General features: G+C 41.6%; 1 protein-coding gene across 2 annotated transcripts in view; it reads left to right on the forward strand.

The window, feature by feature from the left end:
- Window positions 1–25,242, forward strand: part of LOC106561882 (MAM domain-containing glycosylphosphatidylinositol anchor protein 1) — a 471,396-nt gene that overhangs the window by 299,578 nt on the left and 146,576 nt on the right. For both annotated transcript variants that reach the window (XM_014126165.2, XM_014126164.2), the window contains exon 7: window positions 8,891–9,160. In XM_014126165.2, the coding sequence (XP_013981640.1) occupies window positions 8,891–9,160 (270 nt within the window). The remainder of the gene's footprint in view (window positions 1–8,890; window positions 9,161–25,242) is intronic.

Genomic DNA, 25,242 nt, shown 5'->3' on the forward strand with positions numbered 1-25,242 from the left:
AAAACAGGAACAGACAGGAGTAAGGGGAAAAACGCTGGTAGGTTTCCTGGAAACAGGAGCCAAAGGGCTGTGAGACGGATTTCATTCTAGACATTGGGATGTTTACAGAGGGCACGGGGCAACAGAAGACGAACAGCAGAGGGGCTAATGACCTTGGAAATGGGGAAAGGGCAGATAAACCGGGGGGAAAGTTTGTGGGATTCCACCCGGAGGGGCAGATCCCGGGTGGACAGCCATACCTTCTGCCTGAGATGATACCGGGGGGCCGGGGTCCGGTGGCGATCCGCTTGTTTCCGATAACTGGAGGTGGTGTTGAGAAGGGCCGACGGGCTCTCTTCCAGGTATGACGACAGTGGCGGACCAACATCTGGGCCGAAGGTATGCCAACCTCTTTCTCTTGCTCAGGCAAGAGCGGGGGCTGATATCCCAGGGAACATTCAAAGGGCAATAGACCTGTGGCAGAGCAAGGAAGGGTTTTGCGGGCGTATTCGACCCACACTAGTTGCTGGCTCCAGGTTGTGGGGTTGGCGGGTAGCTTAGGGAGAGGAATGAAGTGGGCAGCATTGGAAAACCGATCCACTACGGTCAGGCTGGCAGTGTTGCCATCAGACAGACCCGTAACAAAGTCCAGGGATATGTGAGACCAGGGATGGTGAGGGACAGGCAGAGGTTGAAGAAGACCAGCCGGAGCTTGCCGAGGAGTCTTATTCTGTGCACAGATCGTGCATGCGGCGACGAACGAGGAGACGCCAGGAACCATGGTAGGCCACCAATAGCGTTGTCGCACAAAGGCCAGGGTCCGAAGGGAGCCTAGGTGGCAGGCAAGCCTGGAGTGGGCCCACTCTAGGAGCAAGGTGCGGACTGCGTGAGGAACAAACATCTGGTTATCATGGCCCCCACCGGGGTTCGGCTGGGAACGATGCGCCTCACGAACCTGCTTCCCTATTCCCCAGCTAAGTGCCGTCACCAGGCACGAGGTGGGAAGGATGGTCTCAGGTTCATGTAGCCATTGGGCTATAGCGGCGTGACAGCTTATCCGGCTTGACATTCTTGGATCCCGGCCGGTATGAGAGGGAGAAGTTGAACTGGGGGAACAGCAGGGCCCACCTAGCTTGCCTAGATTTGAGGCACTTGACGGTGCATAGATATTCCAGGGTCTTGTGGTCGGTTCACAGGAATGGAGCCAGTGCCTCCACTCCTCCAACGCCATCTTCACCACGAGAAGCTCACGATTCCCCACATCATCGTTCCTCTTCGTAGCGGTGAGGCAGTGGGAGAAGGCGCATGGATGTAACTTGAGGTCCAGGGCAGATCGCTGGAACAGGACAGCCCCCACTCCGACATCCGAAGCATCGGCCTCCTCCACGAACTGGCGGGACGGACCAGGATGAACCAAGATCGGAGCTGCGGTGAAACAGTGTTTGAAATCCCGGAATGCCCGGTCAGCAGCTAGAGACCACGTGAACAGAACCTTGGAAGAGGTGAGTGCAGACAGGGGAGAAGCCAGGTGCTGTAGCCCTGGACAAAGTGATGATAAAAGTTGGTGAATCCCAGGAAAGGTTGCATCTCTACACTGGACGTAGGCTGGGGGCAATCCACCACCGCTATCACCTTCCCGGGATCCATCTGTACACTCCCTGCAGCGATGATGTAACCCAGAAAGGGGATGGTGGAGCGATGGAATTCGCACTTCTCTGCTTTTACGAAAAGCTGGTTTTCCAGGAGGCGTTGGAAAACCTGTCGGACGTGGAGCACGTGTTCTTGGGTGGAGCGGGAGAAGATGAGGATGTCATCGAGGTAGACGAAGACGAACCGGTTCAACATGTCGAAGAACAACATTAACCAGAGTCTGGAACACAGCACGGATGTTGGTAAGGCCAAATGGCATGACCAGAAACTCGTATTGACCGCTGGCCATGTTGAAGGCAGTCTGTACATGCATAGGCTACATACACTGTATGACATCCGCCAGCTCAAAGCCAAACAGTGAGACAAAGCCTGCATCCAAAATGGCACCCAAATTCCCCCTAAGGGACCTTCTCGAAAGGAAGTGCACTATATAGGGAATAGGGGGCCATTTGTAATACCAATTCTCTTCAGGTGGCATTGAAGAAGAGGTGTAACGCTATCAAGACAAAAGGAAAAAAAAAACATAAATGTTCACCGCACAAACGGCACAATTTATTGAAGTCTTTGCTAATTGAGCCAGCCAGCATTGAGTCACTGCTTATGATACATTGCATTATTGAGGTTGATGTCGTGTCTGTGTGTGTCTTGCACCATTCTATTAAATGGATGTTTCAAAGTGTTTTAATTTTTTCTTCAAGCAAGAGAAGGTTCTCTTCTGGGCTCTAAGAGTTTTTATTGAGGACCAATATGGCTTCAGTTTCCAATATTCTTTGTAGTTACATAATAAAGAATGTCATGATTTGGTGTATAACTTGGAAATACATGGCTATAAATGTATAATATTAATATGTGAAACAATTTAACTCAAACCTTGACATACATGCATGAATAACTATGAAAATCTGTTGCTCCTCCTAAGAGAATTAACAAGGAGTTAGTTGAAGAGGTATAGCAAGATGTTGGGTCTGTGCACATGTTGTGATGTGTCTGTCTGTGCACATGTGTCTGTGTGTGTGTCAGTTCCGATGTGTCTGTATGTGCACGTGTGTGTATGCGCATCTGTGTGTCCGTGTCTGTCTCATGTGTGTTTTCCTCCCCAGCTGCCAGCCTCCCCACATGCTCTTTTCATTACTGCGATGGAAATCTGGTGAAGAGGGGAAGATTATAGACTAAGGGATATGAGGTCTCTCTAATAAATAGGTTCCTATTTTTTGCGGGGTCTCGATATGGGATTATCCCTTCACTCTGAGAATTCAGGGGTTAAGAGAAAAGCTTTAGCCCCCCACTGTGTTCCCCACCGCTTCCCATAGAAAGGGGTAAGCATATTGGATTGGAGTGGGGAGCGAGGTTATTACTGTGCGGATGGACGCTTATCCTCCATCTCACTCTCTCACCTGTCATTGGATTAGAGTGGGAGTCAGCTCTCAATATTGACCTTTGACCCAGCACTCCATTGGGTAGATTCATGACGAGTATTAGTGAAGCGGGGGATATATTCGGTGAGGAAATGTTCTGAGTGTTGCAGAAAAGAAATGTAATGAATAAAACTGTCATGCTGCCCAATTCGGCATTATTGTCATACAGTATTTGTACAATGCGTTTATATCTGAATGTTCTGTAATGTTGCACCCTTCTGAATAGACCAGTGGTTCTAAATGAATAATTATGCATAACAAGATAATGTCGCAGAGCGAAATGTCATGAAACGAGCTGACATGGTGTGAAATTGTAAGTCATATCTGTTCTAGACAATGCGTTTCTATCTGAATGTTCTATAACATTGCACCCTGAACATGCCAGTGATTCTAAATGAAAAATTATGACTATCCAGGTAATATGTGTTTGTTAGTCCAGTAAATGGGGGTTTGGACTTAGTTTGTAGTTTGAATCTGACCAAGCAGCTCTACTCTATTAAGTAAAATGTGTAGTTTCATCTCAGTATATAGAATATGTAACGATGTGCGCTGAGAGTCAGGAAGCAAGTTGATCAGCTGTGTTCATCTAAATCTCTAAGAAGTATATCAACTGAATAGGCCTTCTCAACAAGTCCATGAGGCAGTACAAACTGAACATGACCTAACTAGGCCATCTCAGCCTGGAAACAGTTCCTCAATCTTTCCTAGTTTCCAGGTTTGTCTGGGTGTGTTATCTTATCTGATGAGTACAACGTCACCCACTTTCAGTGGGGTGGGCTGTGGTGTGTCACAGCGGTGTGCTGACTATAGATCCAGTAAGTAGACTCTTCGCCTGCTGTTCCAGAAGCTGTTCACAAGTCTCTGCCTGTACTCCCATCTGCATGTCATTTCCTCCTTGTTGAGCGTTGGGTGCTGAGTGTCAGCCGGAAATGGCTTGGGCGGAAAAGAGGTTAGTCTTTTACCCACCAGGAAGTGTGCTGGTGTCAGGGGTTGTGGTTCATCCACTTCATTGTGCACGAAGGTCAGAGGCCTAGAATTTAGGATAGCTTCAACCTCTGTCAGGACTGTGCACAAATCTCATCAAAGTTGAGTGAAGCTCTCCCAAGAACCTTTCTCAGGCATGTTTTCACTGACCTGAAGAGTATTTCCCAGCATTGGCTATGAATCTCTCTATCCAGGCGGTCACTCTGAACACTCTTTTCAGTTTCCTGTACCTTTCAAGCTCCAACACGGATTCAGTGATGTCTGTGCTGTTTGCTGTGAGCGGTACAGTGACCTGGCAACTGGGCTTTTGTTCTGTATTCACCGCTTCTGGAACCTTGTTGTCATCAGTCTCCTCTGACTCCCACATTTCCTGGAACATGTACTTGATCTTGATGGTGAATGGGGTCAGGAAGCCAAGAGGGTTGAAGATGTGTGCAGACAACTGCAGAACACTTCACTTTGTGTTTTTCTTTTGCTTTACAATGGTCAGTAACACAAAGTAATCTGTTCCCAGTCTCCACACTAAACCTAAAGCTTTCAGCACTACCCCTTGTATTTCTAGCCACAACGGGTGGTCAGTTGTCATACTCTCCTCCCATTTGGTTTCAGTTCAGGAGAGTTGGTCATCCACAGGTCCATGCCTGCAGTCGACAGCATTCGCTTTGCAGTTGTCACAAGGTCAGCCTCTTCAACATCGCGTGAACTTGCAATGAAGTCATCTACATAAAGTGACTCAATGTCTCTACAACTTCTGGTTGTTCTGTTTTTTTATTGTTTCAGGTGCTTCCTGATTGTAGCTGCAAGCAAGAATGGACTTGGGGAAGCTCCAAATACCACTCTGTTCATCCTCGGCACGCACAGTTCCTCTTTATTTTCTCCCCTTGTTGGGCCTGTGAACCACAGGAATCTCACAGCGTCTCTGTCTCTCTCTGCTAGGGATATCTCTAGGAAAGTCTTCTTGATGTCTGCCATGAATGCGATCTCATGTGGTCTGAACGCTGAACAGATCTGGATTCGGGTTTGGTTCTGTGAGTAGACAGTCTTTGAGTGATGGACAGCCATCTTCATAGGACGAGGCATAAAACACCACTCTCAGTGTTGTCGTCACGTTGTCTTCTCGGAGTACTGCATGGTGAGGTAAGTAGTATTTCACGTTGTCTGTGCTTGATGCGTTGTCCTTGGGCACGTCCTCTGCCATATCCTGTTGTAAGTAGTCCTCTATTACTTCATTGTATCTGCTGTACAACGTCACATCCTTCTTCAGTCTTTTCTTCAGACCTTCAAACCATTTCTTAGCGATTCTAGTTGTCTTGGAGTTCTGGCATTTCTCGTTTCCATGGCAACTCCACGTGGTATCGTCCATCTTTGAAGGTGGTTGTTCTCTTGAACCTCTGTAGAGCCTCATTTTCCTCTTCGTTTTGTGTTTTCTCACTTGTGATACCCAGAGACTCAAGCTCCCAGAATGCATGTAGTTGTTTGGAGACTAGTGTGTCTTCATCAAGTCGGATGAACATGCATGTTGCCTCAGCGACACTTGATATGGAAACTGGTTCCTGCAACAACCATCCAAAGGTGCTCTCTAAAGCAACCAGTGTCTCTGTCATTCGCTCCACTCGGCCTGATACTATCTGCCGGTAGCAGTCTGCTCCTTTCAGGACAGAGAGTTCAAGATCATTGTCATCTCCTGGAAAGTTTGCGAGCTGCAGTCCCTTTCTATAGAGCTCATGTTGAATCTGCTCACTAGGAACCTTCATCACAGTTGTGCACACTTGTGAGGTTTCAATTGCCTCTATTTCAATTCTCTGCTGTTTGTCCCAGACATTCTCCATGACTTTCACTGTGTTGCGTTGGGACGTTGCTGGAGCAGAGTAGCCAAACGTGTGAAGAGTGAGTGCCTCTTTGTTAGCCTTACTGATTGTCTCTGTGATCTGTTTGAGTTAGCATCACTGTGATTGAGGTCCTGTTTTTTTATGACTCCTTTTCTTCTCATTTTCTCAAACAAGCTGTCCTCCTTAGCTAACAGCAATTCCAACAATGTACTCAAGTGATCGGTATCCGGACTTGACTGGGTTATTTCCACGTCAATCTGATTCAAAAGTCTGTGTTGTGGCAAAGTTGCTCGCAAAGCCAGGAATATAACTTGTCACTGGCTCGTTCACGTTTTTTTACTTCCTGTCATAAGGCATTCTGGTACTTGCATTCAATAGCGTAATCCAATACTAGCCAATACAACAGAAATATGTACTCTCAATCTCCATCACATACATTCTAATACAATTACTCTTACATATGTAAATAATTGTAAAATAAAATATATTTAGATACAGCTCAATGCATTAATTGTAAACTATTAACTCTGTAACTCATTAAAGTTACAACACAGTAAGACTGTTGGTGTACCAAATAGCACCCTATTCCCTATATAGTTGTCACGCCCTAACCATAGAGAGCCCTCTGGGTTCTCTATGGTGTATAGGTCAGAGCGTGACTAGGGGGGTTTCTAGCGTTTCTATTTCTATGTTGGTATTTGTATGGTTCCCAATTAGAGGCAGCTGATTATCGTTGTCTCTAATTGGGGATCATATTTAAGTTGCCCATTGTTCCCACCTGTGTTGTGGGATATTGTTTTCAGTTAGTGCCTAAGTGTGCACTGTACTGGATGTTCGTTTATTCTTTGTTGTTTTTGTTAAGTTTCACTTTGTAATAAAGTATGTGGAACTCTACGCACGCTGCGCCTTGGTCCGCTCCTTTCGAGGAACGTGACAATAGTGCACTACTTTTGACTGGAGTCTGCAAATTAAACATGCATGTGCATAGAAGAATTGTCTTATATCCAAAAAGTGGACACAAAGTTGCTCATTTAAAAACTTGATCAAATAAAATCTATTGCTCTGTCCCAAAGTTTGGCTGGTGTCTAAAACCTAAGAACCTTTTATATTTTTTTGTGAATTTTAAAAGTTTTATAAGTCCATTATCGTTTAATTTAAAAACAATTTTGGTTAACCTTTTGACTTTTGTTATTCCTGGATGCTTGGCAAATGTGAACATACACAATGTTCCCCCTCCGTACACAAAATATTTCTGTAATACTTTACTTCAAGGGGGTATGCATAGGGCATTCATTACACCTTCATGAAACCAGTCAGGACCGTATTGCGGTATCATTCATAACAACCTTCATAACACATATGTCCTACATTTTGTTCATACCATCTTTACATAAAGCATTAACGAAACTTTCTGTATGCACTACTATACTCCACAGCAAACAAATTCTGCCCACTAGGGATGTGTGACTCCATGGCTTGACTGAAAAGCCGTCCACAGCCATTCTTTCCACCTTAAGTCCGACGGCTAGGTCTGTGTGTGTTCATGTCAAAACGACAACTTTGATGATTAATGTCCCTTTGGACTTACCCTTTTTTCTCCTAGGTGTGACCCTTTTTTCCTCCTTTGTCTGCTCTACAGTATTTTGTTCCACTCTTCCCAGCTTTGCCCTCTGTATTTCCAATGTGTTGAGCTGCTATCGATCTCTGTCTGCTGTTCTGGAGTTTTTTGCCCTCTTCGATGTTCTCACCATGCTGTATTTCAGGTCATTCTACTCTTTTTTTAAAGGGCAGCTATGAAACAAGGAAAACTTGACTTTGTGCTAGTTTTGGTGGCTTGTCACTTGGCATGGCTGTCACAATGCCTGCCGTGAAACTTGTCGTAACATGCAATTCATTTGCAATTAGCCTCTACGGGACCCCCCCAAGATGATGTAAAAAATATATATTGAAAATAAATGTATTATATTTTACCAGATCTAATGTGTTATATATGCATATCCTTGCTTCAGGTCCTTAGCTACAGGCAGTTAGATTTGGGTATGTCATTTTAGGCAAAAATTGAAAAAAAAGGTACGATCCTTAAGAGGTTGCTGCTACTAAAGTACTACAAATGTTAATACAATTATGTTACTAGTTTTACTACAAAGGTTTAGGAGCAACTTAATTTAAAGTATTCCCAACTAATGCTCTAAGGAGAGTATAACTATAAAGAGACCAAGAGGACATAAATCTATTCTAACTGAATGCCTGTTAAAGTGACTAAATGAGATGCGCACATTCTTTCCGTCTGTATGTAGATCAATATAAATAAGAGCTAGAGGTGTCATTGAATAGAGCTTGCTTTCCAAATCAATACAGATAGATCCAACGAGTCAACTGTATCTTCGAAGCCCTTTCAGATACCACACATTTACATTTTAGTCATTTAGCGTACACTCTTATCCAGAGCAACTTACAGTACAGGAGCAATTAGGGTTAAGTCCCTTGCTCAAGGGCACATCGACAGGTTGCTATTTAGTTGTCCACACAGTCAAATTATGAAGTGAGCGCACTGCTACAATCTTACCCTCTGAAAAATGATATTGATTTAGCCCGAAGCCATCTAAAAGCGTGTCTAGTTGTTTGGGTACTCCTGGAGAGGTAGTTTTAATGGAGTAGTTAATGAATGTGGTTAAAGATAGACACAGAGCTAAAGATATAGGCTACATCTAATGTCTACACAGCTCTGGGTTTAGAGTAGAACTTGCCTGGAAGGCAGATCTGTGTGTGTAGGTGTGTGCGCGTGTGTGCGTGAATCTGTGTGTCATCAGCATTAGTGTCCACTCGCATGTGTGAGAAGTCAAAACAGAACAAGAACTAGCTACTGGCAATGTACACACTAACACCTTCTCCTCTTCTCCTGAGTTCCCCTGCTCTCTGGCTGTCGGTCAACTAGCCAACATCCTAACAACAATGTAGACAACTCACCGGACGCATATTTAAAAATGACAAACTCACACCTTTTCCACTCTTCTCACCCTCCTCTCCCCTCAGCTCCCCCTGCTCTACGGCTGTCTGTCAACGAGACCTTGGTGGTGGACCCCGGGAAAGACGTGACCCTGTCGTGTGAGGTGACCGCCGGATTCCCTAAGCCCACTGTCAGCTGGTCGCGCTACCCCAACCCATTGCCGAGAAACTCGTTGGTAAGGAATGGGACTCTGACACTGCGCTCGGTCACACCCGCCGACTCAGGCTTCTACAACTGCACAGCGGTCAACAACGTCGGGAACCCGGCCAAGAGGAACGTCAACCTCCTCGTCCGAAGTGAGTGTGTGTGTGTCTATTTGATATACAGTCAGAGACGGAAGAGAAAGGGAGACATCTGGCTTTCCAATTTTTTGGTCTACTTATTGCCGCATAGCGAGACATCTCACAGGCAAATTTTTCTGCTCAGGGCGGGTGGGGCGAGTGGGGAGGGGACAATAAGTAGACTAGAGCCACCTGTTCTCTCACGTGAGCATGCCAGATATTATGGAGGAACCGTGAGCTCATGCGAGAAAGGGAACGCCCACATACACAGACAGGAACCTTGAAAAAAAAATGATATAGTAAAGTTGAGTTATACACCACCTTTGGTACAGTCATTGATAGTCACATTCAAAATTACTGGCACCATTGATATATTTCATGCAAACATTTTTATAAATAATATTTGTATTTGTTTTCTCTAAAAGATAGGTGTCAAAATGATTTCCACCCCAAAAGATCCTTATAAATAAAATCAAACTAAATTAAATCTGCATTAACATTGTACTTAAACACAAAAGTTAATCTAATTTTAAGGAACTTCATTGTGGCCTTCCATTGCTTCCTGTTTCACTTGGGTATAAAAATGAGGTAATATTCATGTAAAATCCCTTTTCTCATCCATCACCATGGTAAAATAACTCACAAACGAAAAGAGACAAATGGTTAATGTAGTCATTGCATGCTATGAATATAGGACCAAATACTTCACTTTGCACTACTTTAATACACATAGAAGTGAATTTGTCCCAATACTTTTGGTCCGCTACAAAAAGTGATGGAATTTCAAAACAGTTTATGAAATTACCCTCAAATTAAAGCTGACATTCTGCTCTTTACCCTCATAGTCATATATATTTTCAAATCCAAAGTGCTGGACTACAGAGCAAAAACAACACAACATGTGTCAGTGTCCCAATACTTTTGGAGCTCACTGTAATATGAAATTTGTTAAGGCACGCCATATTGAGACAGCTTCACAGAAAACCAAGAGTAGGCTTATTTCTCATGTTACTCACTGCCCAGTGACCTCGCTGAGGCAAGATCAACTTGCCATCTTGGTAAATGAAAAATAAGCTACTAATCTAATGCTGTGCCGTAATTCACCACACAGTATACTGAAACGTCAGTACTTTTTGGATACTAGAACACGAAAAAAAGGTTAGGTACTAGAATTTTTGTTACTTCTGTCAAATGTGTCTCACGTCATATATGGATTGATAGGATCGAGTGTGTATAGTCATTCTAAATCTTCAGTGGGGCAGTAGTAAGCAAGCCAGGCTACTTGTGCATGCAGCTGACACAGCGCAAGCCACTTTTGAGAAGCAAGCGAGAGGATAGAGAAAATGCCGACAGCATGGCTTCTTCTAATGAAGTGAACTATGGGAATACAAGTAAGAAAAAGCTGTTACATTATGCAAGGGGGGTTTAGTTCCAAAACAACATAAAAAAGTAATTCACCCATGACATTTGCATTGTACCTTATTCTACTAGCAACTAAATTATAATACATTTTGCGAGTGAGCATTATAATTATAGTGTGATTACAAACAAAAAGTAATATAATTTAGACTACTTCGCATTTGTCAGGACTGTACTTGCTAGCAGTAGCCACTAGCCACCTAGCAGCCCTGGGCAGAGGATTGCACCCTGGGTGTTGAAATGGGAATTGTAGTATGCTGTCTAAAAACCAATTGTATTTATATGGTGTGTAGACCATTGCAAAATAGAAGCTTCAAGAAAGGAGCTTCAAAGTGTTCTTTAAGTTTTGGAACTAAACTATTCAGTTAATACATTAAATGATTAAGCTGTAATGAATAATGAATCCTAGGTATAATGAACGTCATTTGACCCAGTATTTTGGCCATAGATGAGCAAATTAACCCCACATTTTAAAATAGTTAAGATGTAATTGTACAATTATTTTGTATGATCGGATGTGTCAGATATGGTTTTGCATAAGGAAGGGTTAAGATGTTCTTCTGTAATTAAAAATAGTGTTTTATTTTTTAAATAAATGTAATATACTGCAGAATAGAATATATTATATTTGTTATTTTAGTTGTTCTACCAGTTATCAACATATTGTTCAATGTTTAAAAACCTAGAGGTTATTCTGACTTCAGATAATATGTATACTTTCAGTATCGAGTATTGTGATACTAAGGGCTCTATTTTACACCATTGCTTTAGTGTGAAACTACAACTTATACTACTGAGAGAGGAGAGATACTGTAACGGCTGTTGAATGGAGTAGACCAAGGCGTAGTGTGGTTAGTGCTCATCTTTGTAATTTAATTGAAAAAAGAGAACACTTTACAAATAAACAAAAGACAACAGCCAAACAGTTCTGTCAGCTAACAAATGACTAAACAGAAAATAACCACCCACAAAACCCAAAGGAAAACAGGCTGCCTAAGTATGGCTCCCAATCAGCAACAACGATATACAGCTGTCCCTGATTGAGAGCCATACCGAAACAAAGAAATACCAAACATAGAAAAAAGGACATAGAATGCCCACCCCAACTCACGCCCTGACCAACCAAAATAGAGACATAAAAGGATCTCTAAGGTCAGGGCGTGACAGATACTCTTTGATACGCAAGTTGGTTGCTGCTCCGTAGGCCATGAAGAGTAGGTAGTCAGATGGATTCCTGAGCAAACTACAAACCGAAGAGTCCTGATACAAGATGAACTGAAAGCCTGCCATCGGGCCATTGATATGGAAGGTTGCATTTGCCAGACAGATGTGGAATAGAAAGCATACATGATTATATAAACAGAAAACATTAGAAAGAGAGAAGAGCAGACATCAGACTGGTTTACAGCAGCACAGCTCAGCCATAACATACATTATCATCAAATAGCATAAAACTACATCCAATATACTAACAAAACCCCAAAACAGCAACCAATGGTGGCTACGTATAGCATATTCACAGTACAGCTCATTTTATTACTGCTAGCCCTAACCCTAACCTTAACCCAAAACCTTTTTCCTCAGATTTCAAGTTCTCACCCTGGACCTTAGTGGGGAAGCTGACACTATATTGTGGTGCAATGACCAAACAAGGCTAGCTATAGCTTCCAGCTGCGTTGGATGGCTGTTGATACTAGCATTACCTAGCATGCTGATGGCTTGTTAAACACCATATGGCGATCAGCAGTTGGCGATCAAGCGTTTTATCACCTTTAATGAAACGTTCTGTTTGAGAGAGCTTATTCCAGACAACTCTGATTAGAAGCGACCCAGTAATAATGTCAGCCGGCGACAGACATCATCCAATTAGCACAAGATATCATGCTGCTCTCCTGCTGAACGGTGCACATAGCGGACCACAGCATTTTGCCAACATGATAGTGTCAGATATGAGTTATGCTCAGCTACTGTGCAGAAAGCTCATGACCCACAGCATTATAAAATGACTATAGCAGAGTGAGCAGTATAAGGGTATAAGCCACTTTGCATACACACAATGTACAAGCATGAATGATATGCACGCGTAACTAGGCTTACTACTATCCTAAAATATAGGACACCTAAGATATTGCCTAACATAGATGTTTTATGTGCATGACAGCTATGGATGACTGTAAAACTATGGTTGAGTTACAGGGTTTGTGTGCAAACACATGTTTACAACAATAGACTAAAACACACTACAAGCAAGTGCCCAGACATCCAAAGTGTTTTGGGCATAGAAACTCAGGCCAGGCATTGATGGGGCAATAGTGAAACAACAAAGCATTAGGAAATATAGCACTACAACCTCAACGTGTGCTCTGCCAGCGATACAAGCAACATGCCAATAATGTGCAAATGATAGAGGGACACAAGCTAAATCATGAATTAACATGAGCATTCACCTCGGCAGTAAGAGTTGCAAGGTGATTACCACGGCAGTAACAGTTGCAGCACAACACATGATTGTTCCCGTGATTAAAAATACATTAAAAATGATGGCCCTCTCTACATACCCTTTGGAGCTCCTACCTGATTCTACACTGAGTATACCAAACATTAGGATCATCTTCCTAATATTTAGTCGTGCCCAAAGAATAGCCTCAACTTGTCAGGGCATGGACTCTACAAGGTGTCAAAAGCGTTACACAGGGATGCTGGCCCATGTTGACTCCAATGCTTCCCGCATTTGTGTCAAGTTGGCTGGATGTCCTTGGGGGGGGGGGCATTTTTGATACACACAGGAAATTGAGCATGAAAAACCCAGCAGTGTTGCAGTTCTTGACAAAAACTGGTGCGCCTGGCACCTACCACCATACCCTGTTTTTTCTTGCCCATTCACCCTCTGGATGGCACACGTACACAATCCATATCTCAGTTGTCTCCTCCCCTTCATCTACACTGATTAAAATGGATTTAACAAGTGACATCAATAAGGGATCATAGCTTTTACATGGATTCATCTGGTCAGTCTGTCATGGAAAGAGCAGGTGTTCTTAATATTTTGTATACTCAGACATAATTTATTCCAATATGCAAGCAGATGAATAAATAGCAGAAGGTAATACGTGACAAGAATGAAGCAATCATATAATTAGTGTAAGAGTATACATAAAGAAACATAGAGAATGCATTAAGACAAAAAATAGGAAGGGAAGTTCAGAGTCCAGTGTTGTGATCTGTCTGGTTGCTAGCTGAAATACCCCACAAATGGAAAAAGGAATGTACAGAATGGGAAAAAGGAAGGCATTAACATTCATCCACCCAAAGGCCATCATTCTCTTCATAAAATAGGAAAACACAACACAGGTTCATGTCCCAACTGTCCAGCAGCAGAAACCACAGATGTCCTCCTTCACTGTCATGCATACTAACATCAAAGGCAGACACTCAGAAGAAAATCACGTCCATGGGAATAAACTTCAACCTCCCCAGTTTACTCAAAGCCCGTCCAGAACAAACTGAAATACACTCAGCACAAATGTATTTCCTCCACTCATGTAGACTAGAGAACAGAATTTAGAACATGTCCATAGTCTCCAGGGAGGGAAATCCAGCCCGGTAGGTAGGCGGTAATGTGCCTAATATTGGTCTGTACACCACCATTAAAATCCAAAGAAGAAGTTAGTGGAAGCGCATGACATGGAAATATAATTGTGTTGAAGTTATATGAAGAACCTACAAGTCATATCAAGAGAATGCCTGATTATTCATGTAACACGTTTACATTGTTATACTAGCATACAGTAGAAAATTACTGGAATCATTTTTACTAGAATAATTAACCTACTACTGGTAGAATTAATAGATGGACTGACAGAGAGGGACTACTTATGTAAAATGTATGACACATAAGTAAAAACATGGATAAAACGCATAGCCTAAACCCACTGATGACATTGATTCAATGTGGAATAGACGTTGAATTGACATCTGTACCCAGTGGAAACCTACTTCTGCAGATAATGATGCTATAAACTAACAATGTGACTAAAATAATATAATTGAATCAAGATGTTAAATGTATTGCTAATAGTGTTACAGCTGTCTCGTGAGCTGTGCAACACACTGTAAACATAGGCTACTATCGATATTAAAGAGATAATCCACTCCAAACCACTAATTAATATGATTAACAGTGTTAAACAGTGTTAAAACCCCCTAGAGTTGATGTCCGTGCCCCACTGAAAATAGTTAGCATAATAAAAAAATCCCCATAAAAATGTGTCTGTTTAAGCTAGAGATACTGTATCTTTGCATGGCCTGCGTCTCAATCCACTGCATCTGCTGATGTCGGCCTTCTGCATCTGCAGTGAAAAGTGGCAGAGCTACAGCAGTGTTTGTCAGACCATGAGACATTGCAGAAATCGGTCTTCTCACGGAAACGTCTGTAGCATCCGAACGGTTTGGCCTACCCCTCTATGGAAGGATGAGACTCACATGATGGTGTTCTCTGTTTTGTTCTACAATCCCCACCAGAGTCACTGGACTCGTCTGAAGTCGGTACCGCTGATCTGTCAACTTCTGTCTGTAGCGTCAGAACAGTTTGGGCTACACACTAATTTGACCCCTCTATGGAAAGGTGAGACTGTCATGAACACATACATTTTTCTCAAGGATGCCCACAAGCCTCACAAGACTTGGTAGCCTGGTACCAGTTCAAAACATTTATGGAAGTATATATAGGGTTAAATATTTGTTATTTTAAAAACAATATATGTCCTGATCGTTCTTATATCTCTCAGATATAGGACAGACAATTCAAAACAAACATCTTTTATATATTTTTTGGACTATCTGTTTTTCCATGTATGACTCTGTTATTCAATGCCTTTCTACAGGATAGTAGCAGTAAGACCAAATTTAATGTTTCATCAAATAAGTGTACTTTTTTTCATCCCTAAAGGGGCCCAAAAATTCAAAGTCAAATAGATCCTTGGTTTGATCATCTTAAAACAATTCCATATGATAGCTTAGTAGTATTTTTTTTGCACATTCGTGACGACAAGTCCCGTGCGCCTCGTACATTATGAGTAGCCTTCGGAATGCGCTAACAAGAAGGAGCTATTGGGACATAAATTATTAACTTTTTCGAACAAAACTACATTTGTTGTGGACCCGGGATTCCTGGAAGTGCCTTCTGATGAAGATAATCAAAGGTAAGGGAATATTTACAATAGTATATTTGATTTTAGATGGTTCCAAGATGGCGCTAACCTGTATCGCCTAGCATGGTGTCTGTGTGTCTAACTATATTTTTCTATGCATAGGACCTTGTTTATTGCAAAGTGTGATTTCCCAGTAAAGTTATTTTTAAATCTGGCAATGCGGTTGCATTCACGAGATGTTAATCTATAATTCTTTGAATGACAATATTAAATTTTAACAATGTTTTCGAATAGTAATTTTGTAAATTGTAGCGCTGATTCACGGGAAGCATTTGAGGGAAAATATTTTCTGAACGTCACGCGCCGATGTAAAATGCTGTTTTTATATATAAATATGAACTTTATCGAACATAAAATGCATGTATTGTGTAACATGATGTCCTAGGAGTGTCATCTGATGAAGATTATCAAAGGTTAGTGCTGCATTTAGCTGTGTTTTGGGTATTTGTGATGCATGCTAGTTGCTTTGAAAATGGCAGTGTGATTATTTTGGGCTGGGTACTCTCCTAACATAATCTAATGTTTTGCTTTTGCTATAAAGCCTTTTTGAAATCGGACAACGTGGTTCGATTAAGGAGCGGTGTATCTATAAAATGGTGTAAAATAGTCATATGTTTGAGAAATTGAAGTTATAGCATTTATGAGGTATTTGTATTTCGCGCGGCGCGATTTCACTGGCTGTTGCAAGCGTCCCAGGTTCCCAGACATGGGCTTTTTCGCTTCAACTGGTCCTGGGGTCCTTGTTAACCTGTTATGGCTAGGGGGCAGTATTTTCACGGCCAGATAAAAAACGTACCCGATTTAATCTGATTATTACTCCTGCCCAGAAACTCGAATATGCATATAATTATTAGCTTTGGATAGAAAACACTCCAAAGTTTCTAAAACTGTTTGAATGGTGTCTGTGAGTATAACAGAACTAATTTGGCAGGCCAAAACCTGAGAAGATTCCATGCAGGAAGTGCCCTGTCTGACAATTTCTTGCCCTTCTTGATTATCTCTCGGTTGACATCTTTCGAAGTACTGTAATTGAATATTTAGAAATCTTTTGTCACGAAATGCGCCGTGCTCGTGACCCTTATTTACACTTCGGATAGTGTCTTGAACGCACGAACAAAACGCCGCTATTTGGATATAACATTGGATTATTTTGAACCAAACCAACATTTGTTATTGAAGTAGCAGTCCTGGGAGTGCATTCTGACGAAGAACACCAAAGGTAATCAAACTTTTCTAATAGTAAATCGGAGTTTGGTCAGGGCTAAACTTGGTGGGTGTCTAAATAGCTAGCCGTGATGGCTGGGCTATCTACTCAGAATATTGCAAAATGTGCTTTCACCGAAAAGCTATTTTAAAATCGGACACCTCGATTGCACAAAGGAGTTCTGTATCTATAATTCTTAAAATAATTGTTATGTTTTTTGTGAACGTTTATCGTGAGTAATTTAGTAAATTCACCGGAGGTTTGCGGGGGGTATGCTAGTTCTGAACGTCACATGCTAATGTAAAAAGCTGGTTTTTGATATAAATATGAACTTGATTGAACAAAACATGCATGTATTGTATAACATAATGTCCTAGGTGTGTCATCTGATGAAGATCATCAAAGGTTAGTGCTGCATTTAGCTGTGGTTTTGTTTTTTGTGACATTATATGCTAGCTTGAAAAATGGGTGTCTGATTATTTCTGGCTGGGTACTCTGCTGACATAATCTAATGTTTTGCTTTCGCTGTAAAGCCTTTTTGAAATCAGACAGTGTGGTTAGATAAAGGAGAGTCTTTAAAATGCTGTAAAATAGTAATATGTTTGAAAAACGGAAGTTTATGTATTTTTGAGGAATTTGTAATTCGCGCCACACCTATCATTGGATATTGGAGCAGGTGTTCCACTAGCGGAACGTCTAGATGTAAGAGGTTAAGGTCAATGGCATCATGAACTCTACAATATACCAGGACATGTTAGCAAATGTTAAACACAATCTCTTTCTCTGAGCAATTTTATTTGTATAAAACAATATATATATTACATATACAATATAGCTCAGTATTTGGTAACGATTTACTTTTGACTACATATCCATATATTAGCATTTCATGAATGTGTTATAACAGTTCCAAACCAAATTATTAAAGATTAATTAAATATATCCATAGCATATCTATAGAGGGTTTGCAGTTGCGTCACAAATCACCTAACAGCCATCCCAGGCGCCATGTTAGAAGACCAGAGTCAGTCTGGTAGAAGCTCTCCAATCATTCACATGTCTAACTAGGTTTTGCTACGACCAGAAACTTCACAAAGATTACCCATTATTTTGTTTTTGTAACGACCCAGAAAATGGAAGCAGTGGGAGAACCTATTCAAGTAAGTAAATGTATTTAGAAAATTATATAACAACTATGTATAATTAGCTAGTTGGCTAGCTATAGGATCTTAGTGTTCAGGTTTACTCAAATGAGCAGCTAATGTAATGTTCGCAAGCTAGCTAGCTAAGTGAATTAAATATCACCAGTTAGCTGTCTTCATATTAGCTAGTTAGCTAGTTATCTTGATGTATTTATCGTTGTAACTCCAAACCTCATATTTGGACTAATCAGACCAAAGGACAGATTTCCACCAGTCTAATGTCCATTGCTCATGTTTCTTGGCCCAAGCAAGTATCTTCTTCTTACTGGTGTCCTTTAGTAGTGGTTTCTTTGCAGCAATTCATCCATGAAGGCCTGATTCACGCAGTCTCCTCTGAACAGTTGACGTTGAGATCTATCTGATACTTGAACTCTGAAGCATTTATTTGGACTGTAATTTCTGAGGCTGGTAACTGTAATGAACTTTTCCTCTGCAGCAGAGGTAACTCTGGGTCTTCTTTTCCTTTGATGTCTCATGAGAGCCAGTTTCATCATAGCGCTTGATGGTTTTTGCGACTGCACTTGAAGAAACTTTGAAAGTTCTTGACATTTTCTGGATTGACTGACTTTCTTGTCTTAAAGTAATGATGGACAGTCATTTCTCTTTGCTTATTTGAGTTGTTCTTGCCATAATATGGACTTGGTCTTTTACCAAATAGGGCTATCTTCTATATACCATCCCTACCTTGTCACAACACAACTGATTGTCTCAAACGCATTAAGAAGGAAAGCAATTCCACAAATGAACTTTTAAGAAGGCACACCATTCAATTGAAATGCATTCCAGGTGACTACCTCATGAAGCTGGATGAGAGAATGCCAAGAGTGTGCAAAGCTGTCATCAAGGCAAAGGGTGGCTACTTTAAAGAATATCAAATAAAAAATATATTTTGATCTTATTAACACTTTTTTGGTTACTACGTAATTCCATATGTGTTATTTCATAATGTTGATGTCTTCATTACTATTCTGCAATGCAGAAAATAGTAAAAATAAAGAAAAACCCTGGAATGAGTAGTGGTGTCCAAACTTTTCACTTTACCACGACAATCCAATGCTGGCACTAAGACCACCATCAATAAGCTGTATAAAGCCATAAGCAAATTAGATAAATAGTCATCCAGAAGAGGCACTCCTAGTGGTTTGGGACTTTAACCCCTGTGCAGCCTCCATCCCGTATGCTAATGGAGAAAAATCATATCGCCATTAGCATAACAAAATGTAAGAATTTTTTTTTTCAATTTTTTTTTAAATGATATCGTTTTATAGATACACCTCTCCTGAATCGAACCACATTGTCCGATTTCAAAAAGGCTTTACAGCAAAAGCAAAACATTAGATTATGTTAGAGGAGTATATCGTAAAAGTAGCCACATAGCCATTTTCCGACCAACCACATGCATCACAAATAACCAAAAAACAGCTAAATGCAGCACTAACCTTTGACAATCTTCATCAGATGACACACCTAGGACATCATGTTACACAATACATGCATTCTTTTGTTCGATAAAGTTCATATTTATATATAAAAACAGCATTTTACATCGGTGCGTAACGTTGACTAACTATTTTCCCTCAAATGCATCCGATGAAACACAGCTACAATTTACTAAATTACTATTCGAAAACATTTTTAAAATGTAATATTGACATTCTAAGATTTATAGATCAATATCTCTTGAAAGCGCCTGTAATGCCAGATTTAAAATTAACTTTACTGGGTAATCATACTTTGCGATGAAAGGGGATGCGATACTCTGAAAAATAGGCTAACGTTACAGGTCAGCGCCATCTTGGAACAATCGCATATCACATCTAGTCTTGTATACTATTGTCAATAATCCCTTACCTTTGGTTGTCTTCATCAGAAAGCACTTCCAGGAATCCCAGGTCCACAACAAATGTATTTTCGTTAGAAAAAATTACTCCTTTATGTTCCAAGAGCTTGTTCTTGTTAGCGCGTCTGAAGGCTTATCCAAATGCTCCGTCAGCCACGGGACAGCCGTTTTGAGAAAATGCATTTTTTTCCCATTTAGGTTCGTTCAAACATGTCAAACGTTGTATAACATAAATCTTCAGGGTGTTTTTCAACAAGAGAGCCAATAAGATTCGAGGGGGACGATTGCATTGTGTTTCAAAACGTTTCGAAAGGGGAGGGTAACCAGGGGCGCCGGCGTCATAATGGTGATGGCCCTCTCCGTGTGACCACGTTCCACAGCGTCTCATTCATTCAGTTTTAACAGTAGGAGACTCAAACCACTTTGTAAAGACTGGGGACATCTAGTGGAAGCAATAGGAAGTGCTCAATGAACCATAGCTCACGGTGTGATTAATAGGCAACGTGATGAAGTTGAGTTCGCAATTCAGAATTCCACTTCCTGTTTCGATCTGTCTCAGGGTTTTGACTGCCATATAAGTTATTTTATACTCACAGACACCATTCAAACAGTTTTAGAAACTTTAGGGTGTTTTCTATCCACAAGTATTCATTATATGCATATCCTAGCTTCTGAGTTTGAGTAGTAGGCCGTTTAAAATGGGCACAAATTTTTTTCTAAATGCGCTGTGGAGCCCCCTATCTTAGGCGACCGTCAAGAGGTTAATGCAGGGAAACTTAAATCCATTTTTACCTAATTTCTACCAGCATGTTACATGTGCAACCAGAGAAACTCTACACCACATTTACTCCACACACAGAGACGTGTAGAAAGCTCTTCCTTGCCCTCCATTTGGCAAATCTGACCATAATTATATCCTCCTGATTCCTGCTTACAAGCAAAAACTAAAGCAGATTGTACCAGTGACTCACTCAATACGGAAGTGGTCAGGTGACGCAGATGCTAAGCTACGGGATTGTTATGCTAGCGCATACTGGAATATGTTCCGGGACTCATCCAATGGCATTGAGGAGTGTATCACACCAGTCACTGGCTTCATCAATAAGTGCATCGATTACTTTTTGCCAACAGTGACCGTAAGTACATATCCCAACCAGAAGCCATGGATTAAGGACGAGCTAAAGGGGAGAGCTGCTGCTTTCAAGGAGCGGGACTGTAACCCTGAAGCTTACAAGAAATCCTGCTATGCCCTCAGACAAACCATCAAACAGGCAAAGCGTAAATACAGGATTAAGATTGAATCCTACTACACCGGCTCCGACGCTCGTCGGATGTGACAGGGCTTGCAAACTATTACGGACTACAAAGGGATACCCAGCCGCGAGCTGCCCAGTGACACAAGCCAACCAGACGAACTAAATTACTTCTACGCACGCTTCGAGGCAAGCAACACTGAAGCATAAATGAGAGCACCAGCTGTTCCGGATGACTGTGTGATCCCACTCACCATAGCCGATATGATTCAGACCTTTAAATAGGTCAACATTCACAAGGCCCAGGGCCGGATGGATTTCCAGGACTTGTACTCTGAGCATGCGCTGACCAAATGGCAAGTGTCTTCACTGACATTTTCAAACTGTCCCTGTCTGAGTCTGTAATACCTACATATTTCAAGCAGACCACCATAGTTCCTGTGGCCAAGAACACCAAGGTAACCTGCTTAAATGTCTACCGACCCGTAGCACTCATGTCTGTTGTCATGAAGTGCTTTGAAAGGCTGGTCATGGCTCACATCCACACCATCATCCCAGAAACCCTATACCCAATCCAATTTGCATACTGGCCCAACAGATCCACAGCTGACGCAATCTCTATTGCCCTCAACACTGCCCTTTCCCACCTCGACAAAAGGAACACCTACGTGAGAATGCTGTTCATTGACTACAGATCAGTGGTCAACACCATAGTGCCCTCAAAGCTCATCACTAAGCTAAGGACCCTGGAACAAAACACCTCCCTCTGCAACTGGATCCTGGACTTCCTGATGGGGCGCCCACAGGTGGTAATGGTAGGCAACAACACATCTGCCACACTGATCCTCAATACAGGGGCCCCTCAGGGGTGCGTGCTTAGTGCCCTCTTGTACTCCTTGTTCATTCATGACTGCGTGGCAAAGCACGACTCCAACACCATCATTAAATTTGCCGATGACACAACAATGGTAGGCCTGATCACCGACAATGATGAGACAGCCTATAGGGAGGAGGTCAGATACCTGGCAGTGTGCAAGGACGACAACCTCTCCCTCAACGTGATCAAGACAAAGGAGATGATCTTGGATTAGAAGAAAAGGAGGGCCGAGCATGCCCCCATTCTCATCAACAGGGCAGTAGTGGAACAGGTTGAGAGCTTCAAGTTCCTTGGTGTCCACATCACCAACAAACTATCATGGTCCAAACATACCAAGACAGTCATGAAGAGGGCACGACAACACCTATTCCCCTCAGGAGACTGAAAAGATTTGGCATGGGTCCTCAGAGGAAGGCCCTAAAAATTGTGAAAGAGTCCAGCCACCCTAGTCATAGACTGTTATTTCTGCTACTTCATGGCAAGCGGTACAGGAGGGGCAAGTCTAGGTTCGAAAGGCTTCTTAACAGCTTCTACCCCTAAGCCATATTACTGCTGAACAGCTAATGCAATGCCTACTCTGACTATTTGCATTGACCACCCCACTTTTTTTACACTTCTGCTACTCGCTGTTTATTATCTATGCATAGTCACTTTACCCCTACCTACATGTACATATTACCTCAATTACCTCGACTAACATGTACCCCCGCACATTGACTATGTTCTAGTACCCACTCTATATAGCCTTGTTATTGTTATTTTATTGTTGTTCTTTTATTTTTTGTTAATTTAGTAAAAAAAATCTTAACTCTTATTTTTCTTAACTGCAATGTTGGTTAAGGGCTTGTAAGCATGTGACAAATTTGATTTGATTTAATATTCAATGAGTCTAATTTGAGTATAATGCAGCCTGCTTCTTTTTGATGTTTTCTGTCCTCAGATACAGAGATCTGTGAAACCCTGTCTGCAGATGAAGACATCCCAATTAATGTCCTAAGAGAACAAGAGTACATCCTTGTATGCCAATTTTGTAAACAAAAATACAGTAGACCCCTTTTTTTCAATTTTCGCCTAAAATGACATACCCATATCTAACTGCCTGTACCTCAGGCCCTGAAGCAAGGATATGCATATTCATGGTACCATTTGAAAGGAAACACTTTGAAGTTCGTGGAAATGTGAATTGAATGTAGGAGTATATAACACAATAGATCTGGTAGAAGAAAATACAAAGACGAAACCAACTGTTTTTTTTTTTTACCACAATCTTTGAAATGCAACAGAAAGGTCCCACATCTAGCCATCACTCTGGTTGTAATTCCGATGGTGTCCACAAGATGGAAGCAGACGGATAACTTGAAGTATGAGCAAACTACATGACATTTAGTGTGAAGTCACCCAGGTACATTTGGGCAAATCGTGAAGTAGACATTTACATTCACATTACATTTTTCTGCAAGAATATCATCAAATCTGTATACTTGGACTTTGACTTAGCTTTTCCAGTATTAGTAGCCATATTATAAGTTCAACATTTGCCAAACACCCAGTTTTCATAACTTCAAAACACTCCATATTCTTATAATTTTTGTCCAAGCGGAAAAGGCTTCCTGTCACACAAGGTTAGCAGTTACATTTTGCGACAGATACTGGGTTTCCGCTAGATTTGTTTGACATCGATTGGTGCTTATTTGACAAAGATACAGTCAATCAAGTGAAGACCGCCCGCGTCATCGGCGTGCCATGAAGGCGTCGTTCTCTGAACAAATTTGGTGTCCTGTAAGATATACTACACCCCTAATGATATAGTGAAGTCTGGTTACATTCTAGGATCTCTGAGGAATAAATACGAACGTGATTTGACTGGTTGAAACAACGTTTAGGGTTAGATTTTCACAGATTCCTTTCTTTGCAAATTGAACGAGTGGAAATAGAAAATCGATCGTGCATGCTATATCGACCTTTTAGGATATGAAAAGTGATTTTATCTAACAAAACGACACTTCATGTTACCTCTGGGACCCTTCGGATGATAAATCAGAGCAAGATTTCAGAATGTAAGTAGACATTTCACCTTCAGAGGTGAATTTATCAAACCTATCGCGGTGAAAAAAGTGTTTTGTTGTTAGGAGCTCTCCTCAAACAATAGCATGGCATTTTTCCGCAATAATAGCTACTGTAAATTGGACAGTGCAGTTATACTGACAAGAAAATAAGCTTTCAGCCGATATAAGACACTCATATTTACCAACATTTTTTTTCTTCTCTAAAATCTGCTATCGTGACACAAGGCGCTACATGATTTACAACTGTCCCGTTGACGGGACGTCTATCCCTGATTAAAAGTCACACCATTTAAAAAAAAAATATGTATTTCACCTTTATTTAACCAGGTAGGCTAGTTGCCGCAGTTGTAAATGTCGCTGTTGTAAATGAGAACAAGTTCTCACTTACAACTGCGACATGGCCAAGATAAAGCAAAGCAGTTTGACACATACAACAACACAGAGTTACACATGGAATAAACAAACATACAGTCAATAATAAGGTAGAAAATGTCTACATACAGTGTGTGCAAATGAGGTAAGATAAGGGAGGTAAGGCAATAAATAGGCAATGGTGGCGAAGTATTTACAATATACCAATTAAATACTGGAGTGATAGATGTGCAGAAGATGAATGTGCAAGTAGGGATAGTGGGGTACAAAGGAGCAAGATAAATAAATAAATACAGTATGGGGATGAGGTAGTTGGATAGGCTATTTACCGATGGCCTATATACAGGTGCAATGATCTGTGAGCTCTGCTATGACAGCTGGTGCTTAAAGCTAGTGAGGGAGATATGAGTCTCCAGCTTCAGTGATTTTTGCAGTTTGTTCCAGTCATTGGCAGCAGAGAACTGGAAGGAAAGGCAGCCAAAGGAGGAATTGGCTTTGGGGCTGACCAGTGAGATATACCTGCTGGAGTGCGTGCTACGGGTGGGTGCTGCTATGGTGACCAGTGAGCTGAGATAAGGTGGAGCTTTACCTAGGAAAGACTTATAGATGACCTGGAGCCAGTGGGTTTGGTGACGAGTATGAAGCGAGGGCCAG

The sequence above is a fragment of the Salmo salar genome, chromosome ssa11, assembly GCF_905237065.1.
Source record: "Salmo salar chromosome ssa11, Ssal_v3.1, whole genome shotgun sequence".
Taxonomy (NCBI): domain Eukaryota; kingdom Metazoa; phylum Chordata; class Actinopteri; order Salmoniformes; family Salmonidae; genus Salmo; species Salmo salar.